At 40.8% G+C, this 26,402-nt stretch overlaps 1 protein-coding gene and 1 long non-coding RNA gene across 3 annotated transcripts; one reads left to right on the forward strand and one right to left on the reverse strand.

Moving 5' to 3' along the window:
* Positions 1 to 4,400: 4,400 nt before the first annotated feature.
* On the forward strand, positions 4,401 to 8,638 carry LOC311013785. Its single transcript, XR_014597191.1, has 6 exons — positions 4,401 to 4,435; positions 4,618 to 4,650; positions 5,263 to 5,340; positions 6,086 to 6,168; positions 6,499 to 6,542; positions 8,418 to 8,638. It is a non-coding gene; the product is annotated as an uncharacterized lncRNA (long non-coding RNA).
* Positions 8,639 to 11,806: 3,168 nt separating this feature from the next.
* LOC311013165 (uncharacterized protein) lies at positions 11,807 to 22,438 on the reverse strand. 2 transcript variants are annotated; one of them, XM_084009122.1, is made up of 20 exons: positions 22,347 to 22,438; positions 21,241 to 21,634; positions 21,020 to 21,107; positions 20,611 to 20,679; positions 18,454 to 18,834; positions 18,126 to 18,224; positions 17,396 to 17,628; positions 17,120 to 17,298; positions 16,897 to 16,993; positions 16,694 to 16,803; positions 15,319 to 15,444; positions 15,073 to 15,187; positions 14,916 to 14,978; positions 14,389 to 14,443; positions 14,086 to 14,177; positions 13,864 to 13,981; positions 13,673 to 13,774; positions 13,381 to 13,548; positions 12,985 to 13,149; positions 11,807 to 12,259 (listed from the first exon to the last, which is right to left on the reverse strand). In XM_084009122.1, the coding sequence occupies exons 2-20, from the start codon at positions 21,331 to 21,333 to the stop codon at positions 12,054 to 12,056; spliced, it is 2,559 nt and encodes an 852-aa protein (XP_083865248.1). In that variant the 5' UTR covers positions 21,334 to 21,634; positions 22,347 to 22,438; the 3' UTR covers positions 11,807 to 12,053. The 2 variants fall into 2 exon arrangements, with proteins under 2 accessions (XP_083865248.1, XP_083865247.1); XM_084009121.1 differs by having other exon boundaries at positions 16,694 to 16,815.
* Between the last annotated feature and the right edge of the window lie 3,964 nt (positions 22,439 to 26,402).

Raw genomic sequence — 26,402 nt, forward strand, 5'->3', positions numbered from 1 at the left:
TTATGTATTTAACTTTCTCTAACACTACAGTAACTTTTTGACCGTTCTTTTCTCTGCTTTGAACTCCTCCGTGTCTCCCGTTTGGGCAAACACAACGACTCACGGCCAAGCGTAAATTAGGCTTTCCGATTGGCTGTAAAAGCCGCTACGGGAGCCAATACGAATGTCCGATGCATAAACGTGACTCTATACGTCACGAGCAAGATGGCGGATGAAAATAATGATCGATATACATAAACAAAACGGAGAAATGCGCCGCGGAAACGAGGAGACATCTAGTCACATCTTTACAACTTTACGCATTGGTTTTGTTGTCAGAAATAAATCGCTCACATGGGCAAGTACCGTTGTTTAGCCCCGTTTCTCTAGTTTAAGAGGAAATAACCCGCATCTTTCTAGCGTAAACCATTACGGAGTTATGACGCTCTAAAGAAAACATGATTATTTGTAGCGTATACGCCACAATGGGTCTCAGAGGGTTAAAAACATCACTTCCCATAATGCCTCGCTTGTTGAAATAGATGAGAACAAAATAGATGTATATGGCTACAAACACCCTAATTCCTTCACTCTGAGATTTATGCTGATTATTTTAATTAAAAAAAAAAAAAAAAAATACTAAGACTACTTTTTCATTGGCATTGATATTTTGGCGCAAGTGTGTGCGTCACTCATGCGACGATCGCAGAAATCATTGCCTGGCGCGATACGGAGGTAAGTACTACTCTAAGCAAGATAAATTAATTAGCATGTACATATCTAAAATGAAGTTATGGCAAACATGCCCACTTATTTGTTGATTTCGAACTCCACTGTAAGAGTTGTATTTGAAAGAGACTGACATTACACAACTGTTTGTTGCATCAAAATTAAATGTAACATACCGGTAGTTAAGCAGAGCCTCTGCTAGCTAGCTAGATTAGCTAACCCAGAGCTCGTCTTGCTGCTAGTGTATGGGCATTGATTTGACGTGTACTTTTGGCATAGCCAGCTATGTGGCACAAGTCGCATATATGTGTAACACGCTTGTACCTCATTTCTGCGCCAGCTAAATGTTGTGTTCAGGGCTCAACATTAACTTTTCTGAAGTGCTTACCAGCTGGTCAACCATGCATGGGCCACATTAGCAGCTAAGCCAAAGGTTGCCATCCTGTATAATTATTTCTACTACTTGAAGTTAGACGTTTTTAAGCCTGGAAAGGCACACAAAGTTGTTCTCTGATGTAGGCCTAGGACAGAACAAGCAATTTGTAAGTTCACAAGAAAATTAGATTCATCTTATGTGCCATATAGGCTACCCATGTGCTTCAATCATTCTTGTGTAGAATTATTATAATATAACACAAATGTTTATTAAGCAATTTGATGGTCAGGCGATTCTATTCTTGTAGAACATGTAACTAGTAATCACATCATATATAACATGTTTGTTAATGAATGTAGACATATTCATTCAAAATATAATTCTAATTATGTTTTTTGCTTTGTTACAGATCATTAACGAGATTAACAAAAAGCACGTAAAAAGGCACTTTTAAGAGCCATTCTCTCTCTCCCTTACTACTTCTCTCTCTCTCTCTCTCTCTCTCTCTCTCTCTCTCTCTCTCACACACACACACAGAGACACACACTCACCCTTTCTTTCATTATCTCATATAGTAAGTATCCCAAGATTTTTATTTTCACAAATTTGTGTCTGTTAAATATTCTTTATTATTTGTAACCGGAAGATCATAGGGTTCTACTAATATCCAATTAGCATTGGGGGAACACCTAATCATCAATCCACATTTGATGTAGTGACAGCAAATCGCACAGTGTTATACTAGATACCCTGAGTTGGTCCCAAATATCAGTCTTGACATAGATGAAATCTTGTCTATTACAGGATTATTGCCTTTATTACAACTGAGTTGAAAGACTGAAACTGTGGTTTACTGGTTCAATCTCTCTAAATAACCAAGGTATTGGTATTTTTAAACAATAGCAATTATAAATATGCTTTTCTTGTTGATTTTTTACAGCCTATCATGGGAGGGCTTAAAAAAGCATGCCCTGCATGTCAGGCATTGATTTTTAATGGCTGTAAGCTGTGCCCTATGTGTAAGGCACCACAGCCACAAAAACTTCGACAACAAAAGAAAATAGAAAACTTTAATAAAAAAAAAAAAACCTGGGTCGCCAAAACCAAGAAAAACCATCTGACCTCCCATGTGATGGATGATGCCATCATCTTGGTAAGTAACTTGTGTACTTAGCCATAGTAATAATCTTAGGTTAAGAATGTGGTGTTAAAATGAGTAATACCAATACTATGCTCCTGTAGAGACATGTTCGCACATGATTCATGTACACATGCAAATAGACATGCACACCAAACCCACCAACAACATAATCAACTTACCATGTCTTATTATAAATACTGTATATATTCGTGCATGCCCGTAGTGTCTGCTAGCCCGTAGCGTGTGCATGGCGTAGTGTGAAAAATCAGCGAAAATAAGAATTATTCCAAAAGAGCTTCAAATTTGAGGATGCACACCCTTGGGCCACGCTCAACCCATATCCAAAATGATGGATGGATGGATGGATGAATGGATAGATAGATAGATATGTTAGTGTGCCTCTTGAGTTGAAATTGAAACATACAGTACTGCTGTGGATCTAGTGTCTGACCTTCAATTCAATACCTATGAAGTGGCGGTTACGTTTTAGGTGTTTGTCAGTTTGAAATAGTTTTCCCCAAGGCTAACTTATATCCGTAGGCTACAGCCCAAGCTGATCAAATCTGTCTTGTTAGTATGAATACTTTTTTCCCTATTGCAAAACACATTTCGCAAGTTCGTTCAGTTTGGGTTACAAACAAATCCTTGACTCAGCCATGTCTTTGCCCATCCGTTTTTTGTTGTTTTTTTTGTGGCCACCCATCCGACCATGTTAGTGATTGAGACTGCCATTGCGCATAACATGACGTGTATGAGTAAGTGAATGTGATGTGTGGCAGATCTAGGATTGTTATCTAACTAAGGAAGGCTCTGTACTTAAAATTGCTCTTGGAGGGTTAGAGTTTCAATTCAGTCATGCTCTGTATGAAAGTCTAAGGCAGACAAGAGTAATACCCCTACTATGCTATCATGCACATGCAAGTTGACAGGCACACCAAACACACCCACATACAGTATGCGCACACCTTTTACACATCCCCAATGAGCCATCTCTTATACATATTCACTTACTGTATGTATGCATCAGCTCTTCCATAAGTTAAAATGTGTGCATCTGAGTTGCATCTGCATCTGTTGCATCTGACAACATGCTGATGTAGAGCTGGAGTCTGTAACATATATCACTGCCACAGTGTAACATAAACATAAAGCCCTTATTATATAATATTATTACAAGCCTTTTTTTCTTTCAGGTAGAAAAGCTTCACGTGTTGGGATGGAGGCCAATTCTCTTATTGGAATACCCCAAAAAGACCTGCAAAATGTTGCTTCCGGGGGGGCTCACTGTTAAACCAGGAGAGCAGGCCTGTCTTCAAAATATCGTAGAAATTTACGATTTGATAGTTTCAGGTTATTCCACATTTATTTTAAATTATAACAATTTTAAACAACCCCAATTCTAAAAACAATGTGACACTGTAAAACCTAAATGACACCAAATAACTACATTCAATTACAGTATGCGAGTATTAATTGTTTTCTCTTTTTAACTCTGCTACCTTTCACATTTTGATATACTGTAATTGCATATTATATATTCTATATGTTTCTTTTATTCTTTCAGAAAAGTACAGAACAGTTGAGCCCTCCCAGGATGTGGTCATTCTTAATTTGGAGACCATCAGTCAAGGTAGGCTAAGGAGAGCTTTATTGTTATCTTGCATATTTTGTGAGAATGTATTTTAGCAGCATATTATTATTAGCCTGGCCATTACCAGCGTTTGATTTCGATTCTCTCCCGTCATTCAGTCTGGGAACCTGTCGTTGGATTCCAATTAGTCCCTTCAGCGTGGCTTGCATGTTTACTTTTGAACTCATTGGTCGAGCGAAACGCATTGCATTTATCAAGAATTTCTAATATTACTTCCTAATACTTGCCAAACGGATAATTTGGACAACACATTTACCTTTGATAATCCATCCAAACTTCTGCTGACAGAAATACGTTCATATCTGTAGAGTTTGTGACTTCAGATATGAAACTGTTCACTGATTGGGCGGTCAGACTGAGCCCTAAAGAATGAGGCGTTAGCCGGACTCTGTTCTGAAGCAGAATCAAATTGGGCAGAAGTACGTAGGCTGGTATGACCAGGCTATATTATTATGGGTATTGTAGCACATTATAGTCTCTCTTCACCTGCTTACATATTGTTTTTTTTTTCTTTCTAAAAATGTAGAAGAGTTGGATGAAGGACAACAGCTGGTCTCAGGTAACTCCCAGCAAGTCAATATGATAAGATTATATCTCATTATGCTCTGCCTGCTTACTGCTGTCTCACTTTGTCTTGCTGTGTTCAACTTTTTCCTGAATTGAGCTTGAGAAAACACTCATACTGTACACAGTGCATACCTCACCTGCTAACATATTGTTTTTTTCTGTCTAAAAATGTAGAAGAGTTGGATGAAGGACAACAGCTGGTCTCAGGTAACTCCCAGCAAGTCAATATGATAAGATTATATCTCATTATGCTCTGCCTGCTTACTGCTGTCTCACTTTGTCTTGCTGTGTTCAACTTTTTCCTGAATTGAGCTTGAGAAAACACTCATACTGTACACAGTGCATACCTCACCTGCTAACATATTGTTTTTTTCTGTCTAAAAATGTAGAAGAGTTGGTCGACGGACAACAGCTGGTCTCAGGTAACTCCCAGCAAGTCAATATGATAAGATTATATCTCATTATGCTCTGCCTGCTTACTGCTGTCTCACTTTGTCTTGCTGTGTTCAACTTTTTCCTGAATTGAGCTTGAGAAAACACTCATACTGTACACAGTGCATACCTCACCTGCTAACATATTGTTTTTTTCTGTCTAAAAATGTAGAAGAGTTGGTCGACGGACAACAGCTGGTCTCAGGTAACTCCCAGCAAGTCAATATGATAAGATTATATCTCATTATGCTCTGCCTGCTTACTGCTGTCTCACTTTGTCTTGCTGTGTTCAACTTTTTCCTGAATTGAGCTTGAGAAAACACTCATACTGTACACAGTGCATACCTCACCTGCTAACATATTGTTTTTTTCTGTCTAAAAATTTAGAAGACTTGGTCAACGTAGACCAACACCCTCAGATCAGCAGTGTGGCAGCAACAAAAAAAAGACTGCCAAGAACCAAAGGTGTACCTTTAAACTTAAAGTTGATATTCTGCCATATTTCACTTCATCCTCAAAAAGTTTACTATTTTATTAAATGATTGAATTAAATTTAGCTAAACTTTTCTTCTATATGAAATGAGCAATAATGAATTTTTGGAAAATTGCAGTCTTTGGGCCCTAGTTTCGTAGACCAGGCGCAGCCAGCTCTCAGCGCACCTGCACCGCGCCGACGGGGTGTGTCCGCCTGGACTTTGCAAGTTTCGTGCACGGCGCAGTCTAGCGCAGGCACGCCTCCAGTCACTCCCACCCCCGCAAGTGGGAAAGAGGGAGGAGAGCCAGCTGTAATTCGCCTTGCGCCCAGTCTCAGTCTCGGCGAGGCTTTTTGCCACGAAACTTCCACTGCACCAAGCTGAATCTGTGACGCCTCCCCCTGCTGTGCCGCCACACCCATCTCGGCGCAGGCGATCCACCAAACTGCCAAACTGACCGTGGGCAAGGCTGCACTGGTCGAAACTTGCATTACACCGGCTCCACCACCCTGCGCCACCCTTCGCTGCGCCACGAAACTAGGGCCCATAATGTCATTATGTCTGTGTCAACATAACCCTTTTTTTTTTTTCTTTTTTTTTTACATATTTTCAATTTACAACAAATAATCTGTAGCATGTTGCATGATACATTATACAGTATGATGTGCTGGTTATTTGTTTCCTTTCTTATATGTTGTATTTGGATTAACATATCTCTATTTCCCTATGACAAACAGCTTCTAAGAAAGAAAAGGATTGTCCCCACAATCACCAAGAGGTGCATTCTTACAATCGTGTCCTGAAGACGAGGAAGAAAAAGGTTATTCCAGTTAAATGAAATTAATGAAATACAATGGATTATTTACCAATAATGTTTGATCACATGTTTATTTCTAATGCCACTAATTGGATAATGGAAATAGTTTATTGCATCAGTTATCTAACTGGATATTGAAGCTCATGAAGGGAATGGAAAGTGAGTGGACCTTGACGAGATATTAGCTGAACTGAAGTGTTTTGTATTTACAAAACATTATGAATTGCATTGCTGATACAACATTTAAGTTTAAAACACTTCAATGTAAAGTTGAGAGCAGTGTTTATCTTAATCAAAGTAGTAATTTTCTATTTCTTTGTTTGTCCTCCACAGGGAAAAACAGAGAAATTAATTGACTGGCTGCCCTGCAAACTGTGGTGCGTTGGTTGTCTTCCACACTAGTTAGACACTCAAAATCATCCACATAACTACGATGTCCAGCAGACATACACATCACTCACAACAATCAGATACTGTTAACAACATGTAAATACTTACAGTATCTCACAGAAGTAAGTACACCCCATCTTTTTATGGGCCAACCCTGAAGACATTGCACTTTGCTAGAATGCAGAGTAGTCAATTTACAGCTTGTATAAAATGTGAATTTACTGTTCCCTCAAAACTCAACACACAACCCTTAAGGTCTGTACCATCAAGGACTTTATATTATGAGGAGACTAGACACTCGGCGGTCATCTTGAATCCTCAAGGGCAGTTATTTCAGCTATTAGAAAGACCAGAGCACATTAAAATCAATGGGGAGTCTGGTGTAACTCCAGATAGGCAGGTCAAACAAAGCACACCACGCGAATCACTGTCTCAATCAGAATGGATTGGTCTCCCAGAATTGCTAAAACAAAGCAAAACAAGACTTGATTCTCCACGTTAGTAGTTATTGAAGACCGAATACCAAACATTTCACTACATTTTATGAACATTATGCAACATTTGTAGAATTTTCGAAAATCTGAACATTGTCCTCACGATGCATCCAAGCATGGCTATTGGGCAAAGGTGAAACCAAACACAAGGCACTGTAAATGATGCCCCTTCCCAACAACGCCATTGGCTACTTACAGACTAAGGGCAGGACTTTCTGTTCACAACTGTCGGCCATGTTTCCGTCACAGCCCGCCTACGGAGAGCCGTGCCACTTCCCATTAGCCCCATTGTACCAGTGTTTGGTTGCAGTTTCACCAAAGGTCCACTGGGGATGATAACGCACAAGCGCAGAATGAATGGGGTTCTATGGAGCTAGAAAGCTAAATTAGCAAGTGCATACAGTTTATCCTACAAAATATTTTGAGGGAGTGGCTTTCGTGTGACTCTAAATCTACAAACAATGATCAGTGACTAATTTGTGCATGATTTTTCACATTTCATTGCGCATCTTCACAAAACATCTTGCCTAATCGCCTTTTTCAAAAAGGTTTGAAAAAGGCATCCCCACACACACCCCTCCCCTTTTTGAAATTTGGAAAGGCCTTTTAGACCAAAATTGTCTTAAAAATTAAAATGTTCAGCTGAGAGTATTTTATTAGGCTCCCATTTAGGATGTCACAGTCAAATAGCCAGTCAAAAAATGTCATCCTGAGAAAAGTGGATTTGAGTGGTATAGCGTAGCCCCGTAGAAGCCCATTCATTCTGCGCTCACCCATGATCACCCCAGTGCAATTTAACAGCAACTGGGGAAAAAAAGGCGGAAGTCTCCTTGAGTGGCACTTCTCCTTAAACATTAAACATTCTCTGTTGCCGTTGCCAACTACCCTCATTCATTTTTATGGAAATTTCTTTCAGTGTCCTGACTTGCCTTTAGATGGTCTTTGGTACCACTGCTGACACAAGTGAGGACACCTGTAGTTTAAAATGTCTAAATTGGGCTAAAAAGTCTATGTACTGGTTAAGATTTCTATGCACTTCATTTAGCGGATGTGTGCCAAAATCTCTACCTGGGACGAAAACACTGAAAATTACCTCAAGTTGCCCTAGCATTCAATTCAGTGTTGCATAACTGCTGCATTTTGTCATGTGCACAGTATGTGCTTTGGGGAATTGGTTGTGTGTTGTGTGTAGTGAGTTAAGTTATATATAAGTAATATAATTATTATTATTATTATTATTATTATTATTATTATTATTATAACTCCGGTAAATCTAGTGGTCTCTCCACAACAAAAGTAATAATACAGAATTACTGGTTGTGTAAACATTATAGCATGCCTTTTAAACCATCTCTTTTTTTTTCACAGTGGGAAAACCTGGCCTCCAACTTGGGAGGATGCCTGAAGTACTTTGTGTGTGTGTGTGTGTGTGTGTGTGTGTGTGTGTGTGTGTGTGTGTGTGTGTGTGTGTGTGTGTGTGTGTGTGTGTGTGTGTGTGTGTGTGTGTGTGTGTGTGTGTGTGTGTGTGTGTGTGTGTGTGTGTGTGTGTGTGTAGACCTGTGATGTGTTACATGCGTGATGGGGTTTTAAAAAAAATGGCACCATCATTAGTTTAGTTCTGAATGGCAGTTTTACAACACTTGAGTGTTTTAATGTTGAGTGTTTTGAATTTTGAAATCAATAAAGTTTATAATGCATTCGCCATAGTGCTTTATTTTATCCATCCATCCATCCATTGTCTACCGCTTATCCTGTATTCAGGGTCACGGGGGGGCTGGAGCCGATCCCAGCTGTTGGGCGAAGGCAGGGTACACCCTGGACAGGACGCCAGTCTATCACAGGGCCGACATGTAGAGACAAACAACCATTCACACTCACATTCACACCTATGGGCAATTTAGAGTCACCAATGAATCTATCCCCATCCTGCATGTCTTTGGACTGTGGGAGGAAGCCGGAGGACCTGGAGAGAACCCACGCTTACACGGGGAGAACATGCAAACTCCACACAGAAGGAACCCGGGCCGACCAGGGAATCGAACCCAGGACCCTCTTGCTGTGAGGCGCCAGTGCTACCCACTACACCACCGTGCAGCCCTGCTTTATTTTATCTTTATCTTATTTCATCTTACTGTGAAACGGTTTGGAGGTACATGTTTAGCATACAGCCCCTTTTAAGTGATCTGAATTCAGTTCAAGTGAACAAGTTACTAGCCTCAGTAGCCTTGACATACCGATGGTGCCTTGCATGCAATTTCATTTAATTGTCAAATTTTAAGATTAAGTAGATTGACACAAGTTACCTTAATCCTTAATTCTCAAAAACAATTCACTTTATTGCATTGTGGTTAGTTTTCCCTTGGACAATTAACATGAATCAGCCCATACATTAATAGGTCAAAGCAAACTTGGATGTATTGGTATTAACAACAGATGATCTACAACCAAATTTGAGATAGGAGACTACTTGTAGGTGCCAGAGTTTGCTTAGAGTGTTCACATTATGCCCCCATGAGTCACCGTTCTTCACTATGAGGTCTTAAGGGTCAAAGCACTCTTATAAACTTAGGTGTTGCCAGCAGGCTTCACTCACTCACACTTTGTTTGTGGCATCTTGGTATTACAACTATCTGTACCGTATCAGATTAGTATGTTTACTGTATATGTAAAAAAAATTTAAATATCCGATTCAAGACTTGAGGATCGGAACACCTATCCGTAGTAGGCTATAAAATTACACTGAAGAGACAGATAGGCCTACTGTAGATCAGTTGTAGGCAATTATTTTGGCTGAAGGGCAAAATTACCCAACGTGCCGGTCAGTGCGGCCAACTAGAAGATGGTTTTGGGACTAAACTAACAATCTTGAATGTGAACATAATATTGTGAGGTGGGAAAAATGATTAGCCTATAAATCCAGCATCCAAAAGTAACGAGCATGAGGAGCACAGAGGCCAAGCAGGGACTGGCCCTATGATACATTGACCATGATAAGGTGCTATAGGAGATGGTGCTATGATATTAATGTGAGGCTACAATTAGCACATTTACACAGTAGAAACTGGACAAATGTTGCCTGGTCTGACGTGTCTCAAATTCTGTTAAGACAAGATTTACTGTCAATAGCATGCAAGCCTGTAAAGGCCTACATCATGCCATGTAACCACTTGCTGTGTTTTTCTTACTGTAGCTGAGTGTAGGCTACCACAAAGACAGCCTACAAGAGATGAATACCCTGTTGTAGATCTGATAATGACAGACATGGCACACCTCACACTAGAAAAGTATGTTTTTTTTTGGTATAAAGAAGAGTGTATAGTTTCTACAAGAGTGTTTCATTTTTCTAAATATGTGAGGTATTCTGCAAATAGGGTGTCCAATTGTGTTAGTTGTGTGTAGTGTTTTTAAAAAAATGAGCACTATTTGACAATTGTGTGTAAGCAAAATACTGTTGGGATGAGGTACATGAACAGAACAGTGGTGATCAGGTCAAACAAGATACCGGTATGCAATTTTATTTCACACTGATAATTTTCATTTTTCTGGGCATAATCATGGTCTTACACTCACAATTGCATGAGCATAGACACAAAGAGTCATCAGGACCAGTACCCTACTGTAACCTATTTGAGGCTGCTCCATCACCCGTTACGGTATCCTGGACCCCACCCTGTCATTCCAGTCCCATATTCATAACACCACACAATCCGCATTCTATCACCTGAATTATATTGCAAGACTCCGACTCTTAATCTCAGACTCTGAGAATAACTGAAACCCTCATCCACTGCTTCATCTCAACCCATCTGGACTAAGGCAATGCTATGCTTACTGGGCTCCCATCCAAAACCCTGGACAGAGTGTAATATGTACAGAACTCAGCTGCAGCTTAACTGGCATTACGCCCTGGCAGCACATCACCCCGCCCTGATGCAGCTTCAATGGTTACCAGTCAAGTTCTGTATCAAATTCAAAATTCTCCCTCACAGTTAAATGTCCCTTCACAATCAGGCCCCGGTGAATTCTCCGACGTCCTCCATCTCTACACCACCTGCGGTCGCTCAGGTCCTCTGACAAGGATCAGCTGGCAATTTCACGCACCAGACTCATGACCTTTGGGGATAGGGATTTTTGCGTGTCTGCCCCCACTCTGTGGAATCAGCCCTCATCCGCTGTGTCCCTTCAATTGTAAGTCTGGTGTTAATTGACACCTTGCATTGACATTGCACACCTTTTCTCTGAGGCTTGACTGGAATGTAGGTCTTCAGTTTAACAGTTATGTTACCTTTGCCTTTACCTAGAATTGTTAGGCTACTGAAGAAGTTGTCCATGGAGATGGTGGAAGTAGGCCTTTGTATAACACTGCAATAGTGTAATAAGATGACACCACACAATGTTAATAACGACTGATTTTTATTAACCAACTGAGGAAGTGACAATTTTTTATAAAAGACTCAAGTTTAGATAACTAAAACTTATAATAAAACACACTTTCTGTGTGTTTCATAATCTCCTCGATCATGACACTGTTTAATTGATTAAAAAAAAAGGTTTTCCAATACAATCCAATACGGGTTCTCCGGCTTCCTCCCACAGTCCAAACACATGCAGGATGGAGATAGGATGGGGACTCCAATTGCCCGCAGGTGTGAATGTGAGCGTGTCTCTACATGTTGGCCCTGTGATCGACTGGCGACCTGGGGTGTGGTGACCAGGGTGAACCCTGCCTTCGCCCAATGACAGCTGGGATCAGCTCCAGCCCCCCCCCCCCCCCCACCCTGAATACAGAATAAATCGGAAGACGATGGATGGATGGAATGAACATTAAGGCTTATTGAGCAATTTCAAACTGAACTTGAATATTTGTGTGTCTGTTTGTTAGAGAGAGAGAGAGCATGCGAGAGAGGGGGGAGCAGGGGTGCAATAAAATGGATACAGGTTAAGAGATACAAGTTAACAGAAAGCAAAATAACACATACAAATGTTGTCCTCCATAAATATTTCCTAATCCTCTTCCTCTGACTCTGCACTACTGAAGCCATCTTCTTCCTCAGAATCCACCCTGCATTCAGCGTCTTCAATCCTCAAGTCATCGACTATAGCTTGATATGTGCTCACAGCTTGTTGGCATGAACTCTCCAGTTCTGAGGACCTCCGCATTAGGACACTCTCAAAACCTTTTGCTGCTTCCTCTGACACGTCACCAAAATCTGTATTAAAATAGAAAATGTTGAAAATGTGAAACATGTCAGTGTTTTTTTTTTCTTTTTTTAAAAAAAGAGAATAAATTCAGAAAAATATGAATTCCAAAATCATATAACAGAGCTATCTTAAGAGAGACATGAACACATTTAACAGAGATATGTTATTAATTAATTAATAATTACCAAGGTTCTGATTCGGTTTGAAAACAAAAATAGTTTTAAATATCTTGGTGGCCGTATTACTGAAGACCTGATTTGGACAAATCACACCAATTCACTGCTCATCAGTGGAGTTTCCACCTCAGACGCCTTGAGCTACCTGAACAAATTAAGAACTTTTCAAGATCCACCAGTGAAAGTTTTATCAATGGATAGATCAGAATTCAGTATGGAAACAGCACCGAGCTAGACCGTACGGCCCAGTGGAGTAGTTCAATTAGCTGAACATACCACCAGGAATGCCCTACCTGACCTACAGGACATATACATAAGGGGACACAGTATCAGTCGATACACAAATGAAGACCTTTGCAGGAGCACCAACACATAGAAAACACTTGCACTTGTCTGTCTGTTTATTTATTACACACATTGCACAGTTAGGAGACAGTGGAATAAACATTTCACTGCATGTACTGTTATCCTGTATAATTGTATGCGACAAAAACATTTAAATTTGGGTTTACATTTAATGTTGAGCCAGGATAACAAATGTTCAGAATTCAACATACCGCCCATCCTAATGTTGTCTTTCAGTTTGTCCACTCGCTTTATCTCCGTCCTCAACGTCATGATGTGCTGAGACATTTCCTTCACGAGGATGCTCTGCTCCTCCTCGTAACGTCTGAGCAGCATGATTTGGTCAAAAAGCGACCTTTTCAGCCTGAATGAGTTGCCTGTAGGTAGAGGAAAGTTAGGGAAATATGAAAAGAGAATACTTTTGTGATTACATTTCAAATGCTGAGAGAGAGATAGAGAGAGACAGACAAACAGAGAGAGAGATAGATACATTCAGAGCGGGGATTAAAGATGTTTTCTGCACAGTCGTGCTACTAAAACACTTCAAATTTGAGACGGTGAATTACTTAAATTTTTAGTCAGAAGGGTACACATAAAGGACATCATACCATCTTCACGTCTCTCCCATGGCAGGATGTACCCCTCCGTCAAATTGCAGGCCAAGTCCACATCGATTTGGTCTTCTTCAGATGCGTTGTACTGCAAGACCTTTTCTCTTAGTTTTTTTTTTAAATCTCTTATTTTTCTTCGCTTGCTTTGCCTTGTCTGGTTGCTATCTGCAAAGTGAAACAATAGCCTGAGAAACTCATGGACAACATGGTCAATGTTTTGTTTTGTTTGTTTCATTTTGTTTTGGTTGTTTGATTTTGTAATGTGCCGTTACAATAGCTATCAACAAACCATGCTGACGATAGAGGTCCTGCTTCTTGCATAGAAGGCTCACTGTGATGGTCTCTATTTCTGCCCTGAGGTCCTCTGTACACCCTGTTGTGTAGACTCGCTCTAAATGGGTAAGACAGTCAATGATAATTTAATTCCCAAATTTATATTCACGTTATGTTGTAATAGTTGTTGCAATGTGCTTGATTTACCTGTGACTGCCCATTGCTGGACATCAGACACCCACTGTTCTGTCGTTTGCTGATTGATTTTATGCTTTTGCTGAAAGTCACTGAGACTGGCAGCTTCCACTTTTGCCCTCTCTGAGATCTTCAAAACACCAAAAAAGTAAAACAATATCATGAAATGTTCTAGCAAAAAAAAAAAAAAAAAAAAAAAAAAAACTTAATCCAATCTTTATGAAATTAACTTACTGTGACATATCTGTGGGCCAAGGCTTTGTGGAGGTTCTCTGTCTTTTTTCTGTTCCAACCCATGGCCTGTTGCGTCAGCATATTTTCTCTCCCTAATTTAAACAAAAATAAATCCACATGCTGGTTAGGACAGATTCACATTCAAAAAGCTATTTAATTTGAGAAAATCAGATAGACATGACTTGGCTTAAAAGTGTGTGTAATAACATTAAATAACAATACCATAATAAGTCTTCAGAATGTTTTCTTCACAGTTTATGGTGTCAGTGTATTGTGTCAGAACATTACATGTGCTATACCAACCTGCTTTTGTCATGTATTTTGTGACGAGAGCTGCCCTGGAGAGAAAGCTGTTAACCTAGATGTAAAGAAAAGACTTACATTAAACTATCCCTATATAAACTGAAAACAAAAGAAATAAAAGTACATACATTAATTACATTGCTATATAAACTGACAAAAAAAACAAACAACATAAATTAAACAACAATTTTGAATCTCTATCATGAAGAGAAATCAAATGCAAGTTGATGTGGCCTTTGCACGATGGAACAGCTAGGGAGTTTGAATAGTGATCCAATTGTACATTATGCATGTACATACGCACTGGTGACATTATGTACTGCCCATTTGGAATTCATTCAGGATTGGGTAATGGGTGTTGTCACTGTAACACTGCAATATTCTGAAGTGGCAATGGAGTAACTGTTCTTCCCATTCCCTGTACTGTAGATGTGCATCCTCATTCACATCCTGCTTTTTTCTTAAATTGAAGGCTCAGGGAAGAGTCCTATATCCACATAGTTTCAATAATGACAGTAATAACATACTTGTTCAACTTCCTCTCCAACAGTGTTCCCTGCTCCATCTTGATTCCTGCCACCCCATCTCACCTGCAACATAGTGTTTTACCATTTCTTTGTAATGGTTTGTAATGGCTAAAGTGAAATGTAAAGTATTATTATTATGATTTAAAATTTGAAGTACCTCGCATTTTGTTGTATGTGCTTTGGCGTGCATTACACTGAGAAATGGTCTCATATGCATCAAAGGCTGAAGAGCTGGAGACTCAACAACCACTTTGCTTAGGTAGGGCCAGTACCTACAAAAAGAGAGCAACATAAGTGAGTAATACACACGTTACAACACATTTTGTTGGAGCAATCCAAAACGACGACCCTGACTTAAATACTGACCTACTTAGTATAGAGTAAGTTGACAAAGAGAAATTACCTGCAGACAACATCCATGCAGAAGAAAGTGACATTTGCCCTCTCTCCCAATTCTTTCTGCAAAAACATGGGGTATGCAAATATTTCGCCACGGTAGTGGTTCAGTCCTCGCAATAATATCCCGTGTCTGATTGATAAGAGACAATGTGGTTAATGATGAACTTACACACAAAGGGCCCAAGTTTCATAACAGTATCGACAAAACAGTATGGGCTTTTTTCACCCCCCGCACATGCATCTGTACACTCTCGACATTTACTCACTCAGTCTGGGCAGGGCCGGTGGCTACGGGAATTTGTAATCACCAATCACATATGAACAGTATTGAAATCGAACTTATCAGTTTGCTGATACGTGTCCAGAAACCTTAAGTGAACTGAAGTTATTACCTCTATTCATCTTCTAGGAGAAATTATTTCTCTGCAACACATTTGGGACTACTATTAATGCACATGCATCAGGGAAACGAGTACTCTTCACGTCTCATATAAACAAAGTGCAATAAAAGTATACCTTATCCAAATTGCGCATTCAAAATGATCAGCTGACATCAACATTAAGATACACAATATTCTCATTTTATATGGTATTTATATGGTATGTTTTTTTGGCAATCTTTTCATTGGGTGCAATCACTGCACGCATAGAGCATGTTCCTGTGGATATACAGTAAATCGCAAAAACGTGCACTCCCTCAATACCCAGATGATCTGGGACCCACGGTGCAAAATGCCCCGTAGATTGTAATTTGTGGAGCGGCCAGGTATTGCTAATTACCCAGGATCGGCATACAACAACTTAATTATTGTACAATTACCTGTCCCTTCAGTCTTTGAGGGAGATACTAACAGGTATCCGATATAGGCGGGTGAAAGTGAATATTGAACACCTTTAAAAACCTTGGACTACTGAACAAAATATTGCACAATAAATGTAAAAGGTTGAACAAAAAGTAAAATAGTGATTTGATGACATGGCTTTTCTCATAACTCATGTGATCGGACTTATTTTGCTTTGCTCTAACCAACCCCACCATTAATTAAGTGCAACTTCACTCAAGCCCACGAAAATGCATATACCGTTGATGCCACTGCGCAGGCAGAGAGGTGGACAAGTCCATACCGTTTGTCGATAACGTTATGAAACTTGGGCCCAAAGAATTGCTCAAAACCTTTTTATTCAAAGCTTACTGCCATTTGCATACACCTTCACAGACACACACAAACAGACATTCTCTCTCTCTCTCTCACACACAGTCACATTTCTCTTTTTTTTTTTTTTTACAGTACATCAAATATTACATTCTGATGTAGGTCTCCACAACATGAGTGGAAAATGGCACTGTACAATAACATTCTTCTGAGATGCCAACATACCTGCAGACTGCCACCTGTATACCCTCTTCGTCAATTTTGGAGGAGGATTTATTTGATGCCTCCTTACTTGCCCTGAATCTTGACGCCCCACATGTCCCACTGTCATTTGCCTGTGAAGTCAGCTGTTACTCATTTGGACTAATAATAAAGACACATCTTACACACATACGTAAACCGATTGTGGCATGCAGAATCAAACTTACTCTTGCCCCACTGCTTCCTCTGATGCTTTCCAGAAAGGCCATGACTTCAGTGTCTTTGGCTATAAACAAGCCCTCATATAGAGAGGGATCCTCAGTTCTGTGCATTGCAAATTATCACAAAATACATAATTTAATTAACCACACATTACTCTTCATGAAACTATTGAAATGACAATGTTGTTGTTCAAATATCTACATTAACGTCCGTGTAATATTTACATACCCCTTGGATTTTTTAAAGCGGTAATGCTTTCTATTTCCATCACAGCACACTGCCAACATATCTGGTTGACAGGCTGGACAGCAAAACGGATTGTATTCCGCCATGGTCTCTTCATTATGCTTGTTTAAGCAGTATTCAAAATATGTTTTTTGGAACATGTCTGCACAGACCTTGCCTGGCTATGAAATGAAAAAAAAATAAATCTGTTAGGATTTCAAAAAACACAAAATTAGAAATAGTCATAATTGTGTCACAATGTGATTCAGGCAGACTTACCCTTCCTCTTCGTACCGACTGGTGCTCCAGGTGCTTTAAAAAAGCAGTTCTTGAGAGGGAGGGTGCCGACAACTTGAAATTTGAGAATGCCTCAAAAACTTCAATGGCATACAGAGTCTGGCAGTTGATGGTGCTTGGCCAGTAATTGTATTGAATAAGGTCCTTTACCCCCGGAGTCCATTCTTTCTTACAGGCAGAGCAGACCTTTCGGGGCAAACACAACTCGTATCGTCCTGTGAAAAAAGAGACACATTAGACTGAAGGTGGTTCACAGACACAATTGTGGTAAAGTTGATTGAAAATGGAGCTTATGCACGGGGGAGTTTATGGGCCGTTGCAAATAATTTCCGCATCAACATTAGGCCATATATATTCATATGGCGTGCGGACCTAAACTTGTCACAAGTTATTAGCTTTTGGCGAGTGCAATAACAACTCTGTCAGTCACTTGTAGCCTTCCACCACCGCGTACGACAGCACCTTGATGTTGAACTGGAGGAATATCGGCTGGCCTAATGTTGATGCGGAAGTTATTTGCAACGCCCCTTGAACGCCCCCATGCATAAGGTCTATAGTCAGTATTTGACATGACATTTAACATTTGGTAATTGTAGTACTGTATATTGATGTGAAAGTTAAACAGTGAAACAGCTTTTCCATGCTTTCAGATTTCAATTTGGGTTACAGGTTCTGTGGTACTGAAACAAAAAGTGGGACTTCCAGAACATACCATTCATGGTGACCACTGTAATATGCCTCCCATTTGTGACCTCAGCCTCCTCAGTGCACCCACATATTACCCTTTGGGTAGGCAAAGGCAACTGGTGTACTGCAATAAAGATTTAGTTTTTCTACATTACACTAGTGATTTGAAACCCCACTCCAACATCCACAAGTTGTCCAGATGACTATAACATATGTCACTATCACTGCTTTTTGATAAAAAGCAAATGTTTTAGCGTGCGTATATCAAACATAATTAAGAGTTTCCTTTGACAACCAACACACAATATTTCTGGAATCTTCACTAGAGTACAGAAATTGTTGAATGAACATACCCTGCTCACAAAAGTGAGGCTGGCCATTCCCATCCACCACCACTGCCTTTGTAGGGGGAATAGGCTCCAGGTAGCCATGGCATAAAGCCACCCTGTCATGGAAGACATGCCTCCTGTGAACCTCAATGTCACACGTGCCACAGAGGTACTCATAGTCCAGTGGGACACACTCCAGGCACCGAATAACTGCCTTCTCTCCAAGGCATTTCTGGCATGTTTCTTGTGATACTCTCTGGGCCGAGAGTTTGGCATCTAGGAGTACAGGCCTCGCTAATTTTGCCCTGACTTCAGCGAGCACTTGCCGTTGTGTCCAGGCCGTGTCTCCTGTTGCCACTGGAGCAGCAGAGCCAAGAGTACCCCTTAACTCTTGAAGACGAGTTTCTGAAAAATAATTTAACTGTTTAACCATCCATCAATTGTGGGTAGGCATGATACAATTTGAGTTTGACCTTAGAACACACTAGTGTAGGGCTGCAGCTATCAAATCTTTTTGTAATCAAGTAATCTATAGATTTTTTTATCGATTAATCGAGTAATTGTATATCACCCAGAAGATGTTTTTTTTTATAATTTTCATATAAAAACAAAGCATTTTGGTGCATTCTGACAAAATAATAAAGACAAAATAGAACATTTCCTGACAAAGACAAATGGGGCCGGGGAACTAAGTTTTAACTTAATTTATTTGCCTTGTAGAATTCAGAAAGTTTGGGTATATACATAAGTTATTACTCTCTCTCTCTCTGTGTGCTTGTGAGAAAGTAAGTGAGTGGGCTCATGGTCAGTAGTCTACTGCATAATATTTAAATCCGGACAGTTGGGTCCCAAATCCTTCACCCTTTTTCTTGTCCACATTCGACGACTAAAACATTGAGTTTCTCAAAGACAATTAATCTAGTTTTCCTTCACCACAAGCACAGTCGCCATCCTTCCTTCACAATTTGACGAGTCTCCGCTAGCCACCTTTTTGTTTTCTTCCTGGAAGTAGTTACAGCGCCAACATAACGCGCGCAAGACTAGTGGACATGCTTGATTTGCTGAATTGTCCAATCACGTTAAGATTAAACATTTGGAAAACAATGAGATTGGTTCAGGGCGCACAAAATGCACCCTACAAGCGGGATTTTCATAGCCTGGTGACACCACCCTACATACTTCGGCCCAAAATTTTATTTCATTCTCGAACGTAGTCTGGCCCAGCCCACGTTCCTAGCTCCTCTGTGTGATCTCCCCAATCAGAGAACAGGGGTTTCATAGCTGAAGTTACAAACTCTGCAAATATGAACTTATTTGTCAGAAGAATTTTTTATCGATTCTCAAAGATAAATATATTGTAGTAGGAAGTAGTAGCAAGTAGATAAATTCAATGCATATTTTTAATCTGCTCTCAACATTGTGAGAAGAACGTCAGGGTTAACGTGTAGGCCAGGGGTCGGTCCAGCATGAAGAGCCACAAAAAAAGCTAAAGTCACTCTGCGAGCTGCACACATATGCCCGCAATACAACACCAGTAAAGTGATTATAGGCAGGACAAGAGAAATAAATGGCCACTCATTTATTTTTACAATTTAGTTTACAATCCCTTAGTCCAAGAAAAAGTGACATAAATAAAAGAGCAGCCACGACCCGCACAACAGCAGCAAAGAGCTGCAGGTTCGTTAGCCCTGGTGTAGCCTATGCATCAGTCTTAAAATCAGCATAGTGTGATCATTATGCAAAGTGATCATTATGCATTATCAGCTCTGCTGATCGGAATGTCATAGCGTCTATCTTAAACATTCACAGATGTAATGCTTTTTTTGTTGTTTTTTTTTTTTACATGTAATGAGCGCTAGGATTCGGAGCAGGGAGGGAGAGTGAGAGAGAAAGAGGGACGTCCGGCAGGTGATCTCGCCGGTTACATCGAAAAACTGCTGGAGCAGGAAAGGCTAAAAATTACGTGTGGTGGTATTTAAGCGAACATTCGAGGCGGGTAATTTTCCTCAAGGAATTTTTGAAACTGAGTTATTTGAGTTACTCCAGTAATTGTTGCAGCCCTACACCAGAGTTCAATTCAACATTTGATAACAACACACCCCCGCCTCACACACACACACACACACACACACACACACACACACACACAGTCATGTTCAGTCAGAAAGATTGCATACTCACCAAGACTTGCAGTCAATTCCATTCCCTCCATCTGGACTTGGACTTCCTCACTCACTGGGTTCATGGAAGCTGCAGAGACCAATATTTTGTTCAAGTTCAAGTTTATTATCATGTACTCATAAATAACCGTTTATCAGCGTTGGCACTCCTTGCTCAAGTGTCCACTCAACTTCAATAAAAAAAGAATAAATTAAATCGATTAAATACGATAGAGAGAGAAGGATGAAGAGGGTAAAAAATCCAAAATTTGGATTGTGTATTCTATCAGGCTCCTAAAGTTTCTGACATTTTAGTCTGGAAATTCATAAAAAAAAAGCAAACATCTGTCAAAGAGGGATACCACCATATTTCCACCCACTGGTATTTAGTGAATTATCTTAACCATGACAACAGTGCAGTAAACAACAACCTGATGCAGGTCTGGGTGATGTCTGACGTCTGACTGCTCTTTTTCTCCTTTTTTTGGGGGCAGGAACAGAGGGGTTTCCCATTGCAGCCTACATGACAATAAGGGCAACATTTTCAGACACAATATCAGATTGTTAAATTATACTTTACATTGGATTACTCAAACAACAGCAATATCAAATTTCATACAAATGCAAGTAAGCTGATGAAAATTGGTCTCACCCGGGCGTTAAGGAGTAGCACATGACTCATTTCACCCATCATGTGGTCCCTGATGTCAGCAGGATCAGAAAAAATCCTCGGGGATTTGGGCATTTTGGACTTGGACAATACAGACACACAATACAGATACACAAAATACAGGAGTGTGTGTGTGTGTGTGTGTGTGTGTGTGTGTGTGTGTGTGTGTGTGTGTGTGTGTGTGAGAGAGAGAGAGAGAGAGAGAGAGAGAGAGAGAGAGAGAGAGAGAGAGAAGTAGTAAGGGAGAGAGAGGGAAGCAGTAAAAGAGAAAGAGAGGAGCAGTATGGAACAGAGAGGTAGAGAGAGAGTGAGTGGCTCTTAAAAGTGCCTTTTTAAAGTGCTTTTTGAAATTGAAGTTCGCTATCTCGTATATGATCTGTAACAAAGAAAAATACATAATTAGAATTATATTTTGAATGAATATCTCTACATTCATTAACATAAATGATATGATGTGATTACTAACATGTTCTACAAGAATAGAATATCTATGACTCTAATCACCTGACAATCAAATTGCTCAAATACCATTTGTGTTCTTCTCCACAAGAATCACTGAAGCACTTTTCTTCCACCTTTAACTGGTTGAAAAGTGCTGTTCTTCATTTTTTTAATGGCCCTTGACAGCGTGTATTTTTCTGTACGTGCCCCCCCCCCTCCAAACCCCTGCTGATCTGTACCATCTATTTATCATTACATATTAAGCAACAAACGTCTGTGTGTCTGTGGTTGGCTGGGTATTCGTAGCTTATAAACTTAGCCTTGACAAAGAAAGAAAGACGACATGCGTAATTTTTAAGCGAGTCATTTATGTAAACCATACCATCGGAAGCGCTCCATGATTTAACATCAGAACTTGCATGTGGTACGGAAAGCATTGTTGTGTTATGGTCTGGGAGATCAATGCGCGCGACAATGCAATTTAACCTAGGCTTACTTTCACCTCTCATTCCAAAATAGAACAATGAATGAACGAAAAAATACACGGACCGGGTCGCATGAGTTTTTTTTTTTTTTGCCATAACTTCATCTTAGACATGTACATGCTTATTCATTTATCTTGCTTAGACGGTTGTAGGCCTACTCACCTCGGTATCGCGCCAGGCAATGGTTTCTGGGATCGTCGCACGGGAGTGACACACAAACTTGCGCCACAATGAAATGCAACGCCTGACAAAGGATTGTAAGCAATGGAAATATATTGGCCTTCAACCCTTTGTTGAACAGAGAGCGCCATCTATTGGGCTCAGAAAATAAAGAACATGCTTCACGAAGCTTCATTTGGACATCACTAGTCACGACATAATCAGTATTCAGATAAAAGATTAATAGGCTATTCATTTTCAATTGGGCATTCTCTGGGGCAACCTAGCAACGGTTGTTATGTTGGAGGAGATCCGTGTTCATATGACAGAATAGGCTAATCCGTGTTTATTTCACAGAATTGAGTTCGGGCTATCCTACCGAGCTGTAAAACGCGATCAAACTGCGGCCCGTGTTTATATCACGGAACCGGAACCTCGCCGTCCGTGTCTCTATCACGGTATCGCGCTGTCCGTGTATCTGTCACGAATCTTGCTGTCCGTTTTTATATCACGGAACCGGAACCTCGCCGTCCGTGTCTCTATCACGGTATCGCGCTGTCCGTGTATCTGTCACGAATCTTGCTGTCCGTTTTTATATCACGGAACCGGAACCTCGCCGTCCGTGTCTCTATCACGGTATCGCGCTGTCCGTGTATCTGTCACAGAATCTCGCTGTCCGTTTTTATATCACGGAACCGGAACCTCGCCGTCCGTGTCTCTTTAACGGAATGTCGCTGTCCGCTGTCCGCGTCATGATAAAACGTCAGTTTTATGATGACGCGGACAATAAGCTGAGCCTTCAACAACTGTGAGGGTCAGGGTGATATATTGGTGTTGAAAATGAACTAAAGATTGCTTCAAATGTTGCGTTTCCAAGTCAGAAAGCACGTCCATCGAGTGAGATCTGTACTTGTCACTGAAAGGGGCAATCCGTGTGTAGACCACGGGTGGTCAGTGGCATTGATTTGCGTTGGCGTGATTTGCGTGGTCATTTCACGGATTTTCGGGTGTTTCCGTTATAGTGTCACGGATTTTGAGTTAACGGTCCGTGGCCATTTCACGGACGGGCCGTGGCCATTTCACGGATGTCTGTGAGACCAGGTTGGTCTGTCTCTACATGTCAGCCCTGTGATAGACTGGTTACCTGTCTGTCTCTACATGTCAGCCCTGTGATAGACTGGTTACCTGTCTGTCTCTACATGTCGGCCCTGTGATAGACTGGTTACCTGTCTGTCTCTACATGTCAGCCCTGTGATAGACTGGTTACCTGTCTGTCTCTACATGTCGGCCCTGTGATAGACTGGTTACCTGTCTGTCTCTACATATCAGCCCTGTGATAGACTGGTTACCTGTCTGTCTCTACATGTCTCCCTGTGATAGACTGGTTACCTGTCTGTCTCTACATGTCAGCCCTGTGATAGACTGGTTATCTGTCTGTCTCTACATGTCAGCCCTGTGATAGACTGGTTACCTGTCTGTCTCTACATGTCAGCCCTGTGGTAGACTGGTTACCTGTCTGTCTCTACATGTCAGCCCTGTGATAGACTGGTTACCTGTCTGTCGCTACATGTCAGCCCTGTGATAGACTGGTTACCTGTCTGTCTCTACATGTCAGTCCTGTGATAGACTGGTTACCTGTCTGTCGCTACATGTCTCCCTGTGATAGACTGGTTACCTGTCTGTCTCTACATGTCAGTCCTGTGATAGACTGGTTACCTGTCTGTCTCTACATGTATCCCTGTGATAGACTGGTTACCTGTCTGTCTCTACATGTCAGTCCTGTGATATACGTTTTACCTGTCTGTCGCTACATGTCAGCCCTGTGATAGACTGGTTACCTGTCTGTCTCTACATGTCAGCCCTGTGATAGACTGGTTACCTGTCTGTCTCTACATGTCAGCCCTGTGATAGACTGGTTACCTGTCTGTCTCTACATATCAGCCCTGTGATAGACTGGTTACCTGTCTGTCTCTACATGTCAGCCCTGTGATAGACTGGTTACCTGTCTGTCTCTACATGTCAGCCCTGTGATAGACTGGTTACCTGTCTGTCTCTACATGTCTCCCTGTGATAGACTGGTTACCTGTCTGTCTCTACATATCAGCCCTGTGATAGACTGGTTACCTGTCTGTCTCTACATGTCAGCCCTGTGATAGACTGGTTACCTGTCTGTCGCTACATGTCTCCCTGTGATAGACTGGTTACCTGTCTGTCGCTACATGTCTCCCTGTGATAGACTGGTTACCTGTCTGTCTCTACATGTCAGCCCTGTGATAGACTGGTTATCTGTCTGTCTCTACATGTCAGCCCTGTGATAGACTGGTTACCTGTCTGTCTCTACATGTCAGCCCTGTGGTAGACTGGTTACCTGTCTGTCTCTACATGTCAGCCCTGTGATAGACTGGTTACCTGTCTGTCGCTACATGTCTCCCTGTGATAGACTGGTTACCTGTCTGTCTCTACATGTCAGTCCTGTGATAGACTGGTTACCTGTCTGTCGCTACATGTCTCCCTGTGATAGACTGGTTACCTGTCTGTCTCTACATGTCAGTCCTGTGGTAGACTGGTTACCTGTCTGTCTCTACATGTCTCCATGTGATAGACTGGTTACCTGTCTGTCTCTACATGTCTCCCTGTGATAGACTGGTTACCTGTCTGTCGCTACATGTCTCCCTGTGATAGACTGGTTACCTGTCTGTCTCTACATGTCTCCCTGTGATAGACTGGTTACCTGTCTGTCTCTACATGTCAGTCCTGTGATAGACTGGTTACCTGTCTGTCTCTACATGTCAGTCCTGTGATAGACGTTTTACCTGTCTGTCGCTACATGTCTCCCTGTGATGGACTGGTTACCTGTCCGTCTCTACATGTCAGCCCTGTGATAGACTGGTTACCTGTCTGTCTCTACATGTCTCCCTGTGATAGACTGGTTACCTGTCTGTCGCTACATGCCTCCCTGTGATAAACTGGTTACCTGTCTGTCTCTACATGTCAATCCTGTGATAGACTGTATACCTGTCTATCTCTACATGTCTCCCTGTGATAGACTGGTTACCTGTCTTGAATTGATTTTCCTCTCATTTGTTTTGAGTTTGTTTTCTTTGTGAGAAGCGTGCCGGCCTACAGGTGTCTCACAGAAACAACAACGTAGCTATTCATTTACAGTTACAGGATACAGACGTCAAAATAGGGTGCAGTCATATTCTTTATGGAAATTAGGTTGTTCATATTTACTAACATGCATTCTAACACATTACAAATGTAATGTTAATGCTTTACTGACAAGGGAACAAGATGTGGCCTCCTTCCATTGAGTTTTCCTCTTTTACATTTAATAACAGAGTAGTCATACTGATGTATAGAACTCTCCTGTTTCAATTGAAGACATGTCAAGGATAAATATAGAAGAATTGTGATTGCGATTGTGTGGAAGGTGACTTTAATTGACTCCATCCCTTAGTTGACACAAACCCTCCTGAAACTCTGTCAAAGCTGATGCCCTTTCGGCTGTTTGTGAAGAAGTTAATCTGGGAGATACACGGCAAGCTCTCCATCCATCTAATAAAAGGTTTATATTCTATTCACCTCTTCATAAATGAAATGAATGAGTATATTGTGAAATAGGCAATATTGTTGTTATGCTAGTGTGCTTCTGGATCTATCTATTGGCAGAGGTTCTGTGAAAAGTAGGCCATGGAGATTTGATTCACGTCTTCTTACGGATGAGAAATTCACTTCTTATCTGAAAACTGAATTTAAGATAAATCTCACCATTAATTCTCAATCCACCAATGACCAACCCATATTGTGGGAAACATCCAAAGCTTATATCAGGGGTTTAATTTGAGCCCATTCAGCCTCAGAAAAGCAAAAGCAATTGGAACAACAACTTAAACTTGAAAATGAATAGATGGATATTATGGAGCACTCTGCTCATCATCAGACCTTTTATCATAACAGAGGATGTGGGCTGTGCAGGCTGCATTCAAAATTGTTTTCAAAGCAAACATTATATGAATACAGTGATAAACCAGAGTTGAGAGAGATCCTCAAGTGATA

Source organism: Eutrigla gurnardus, assembly GCF_963514095.1.
Source record: "Eutrigla gurnardus genome assembly, chromosome: 5".
Classification (NCBI taxonomy): domain Eukaryota; kingdom Metazoa; phylum Chordata; class Actinopteri; order Perciformes; family Triglidae; genus Eutrigla; species Eutrigla gurnardus.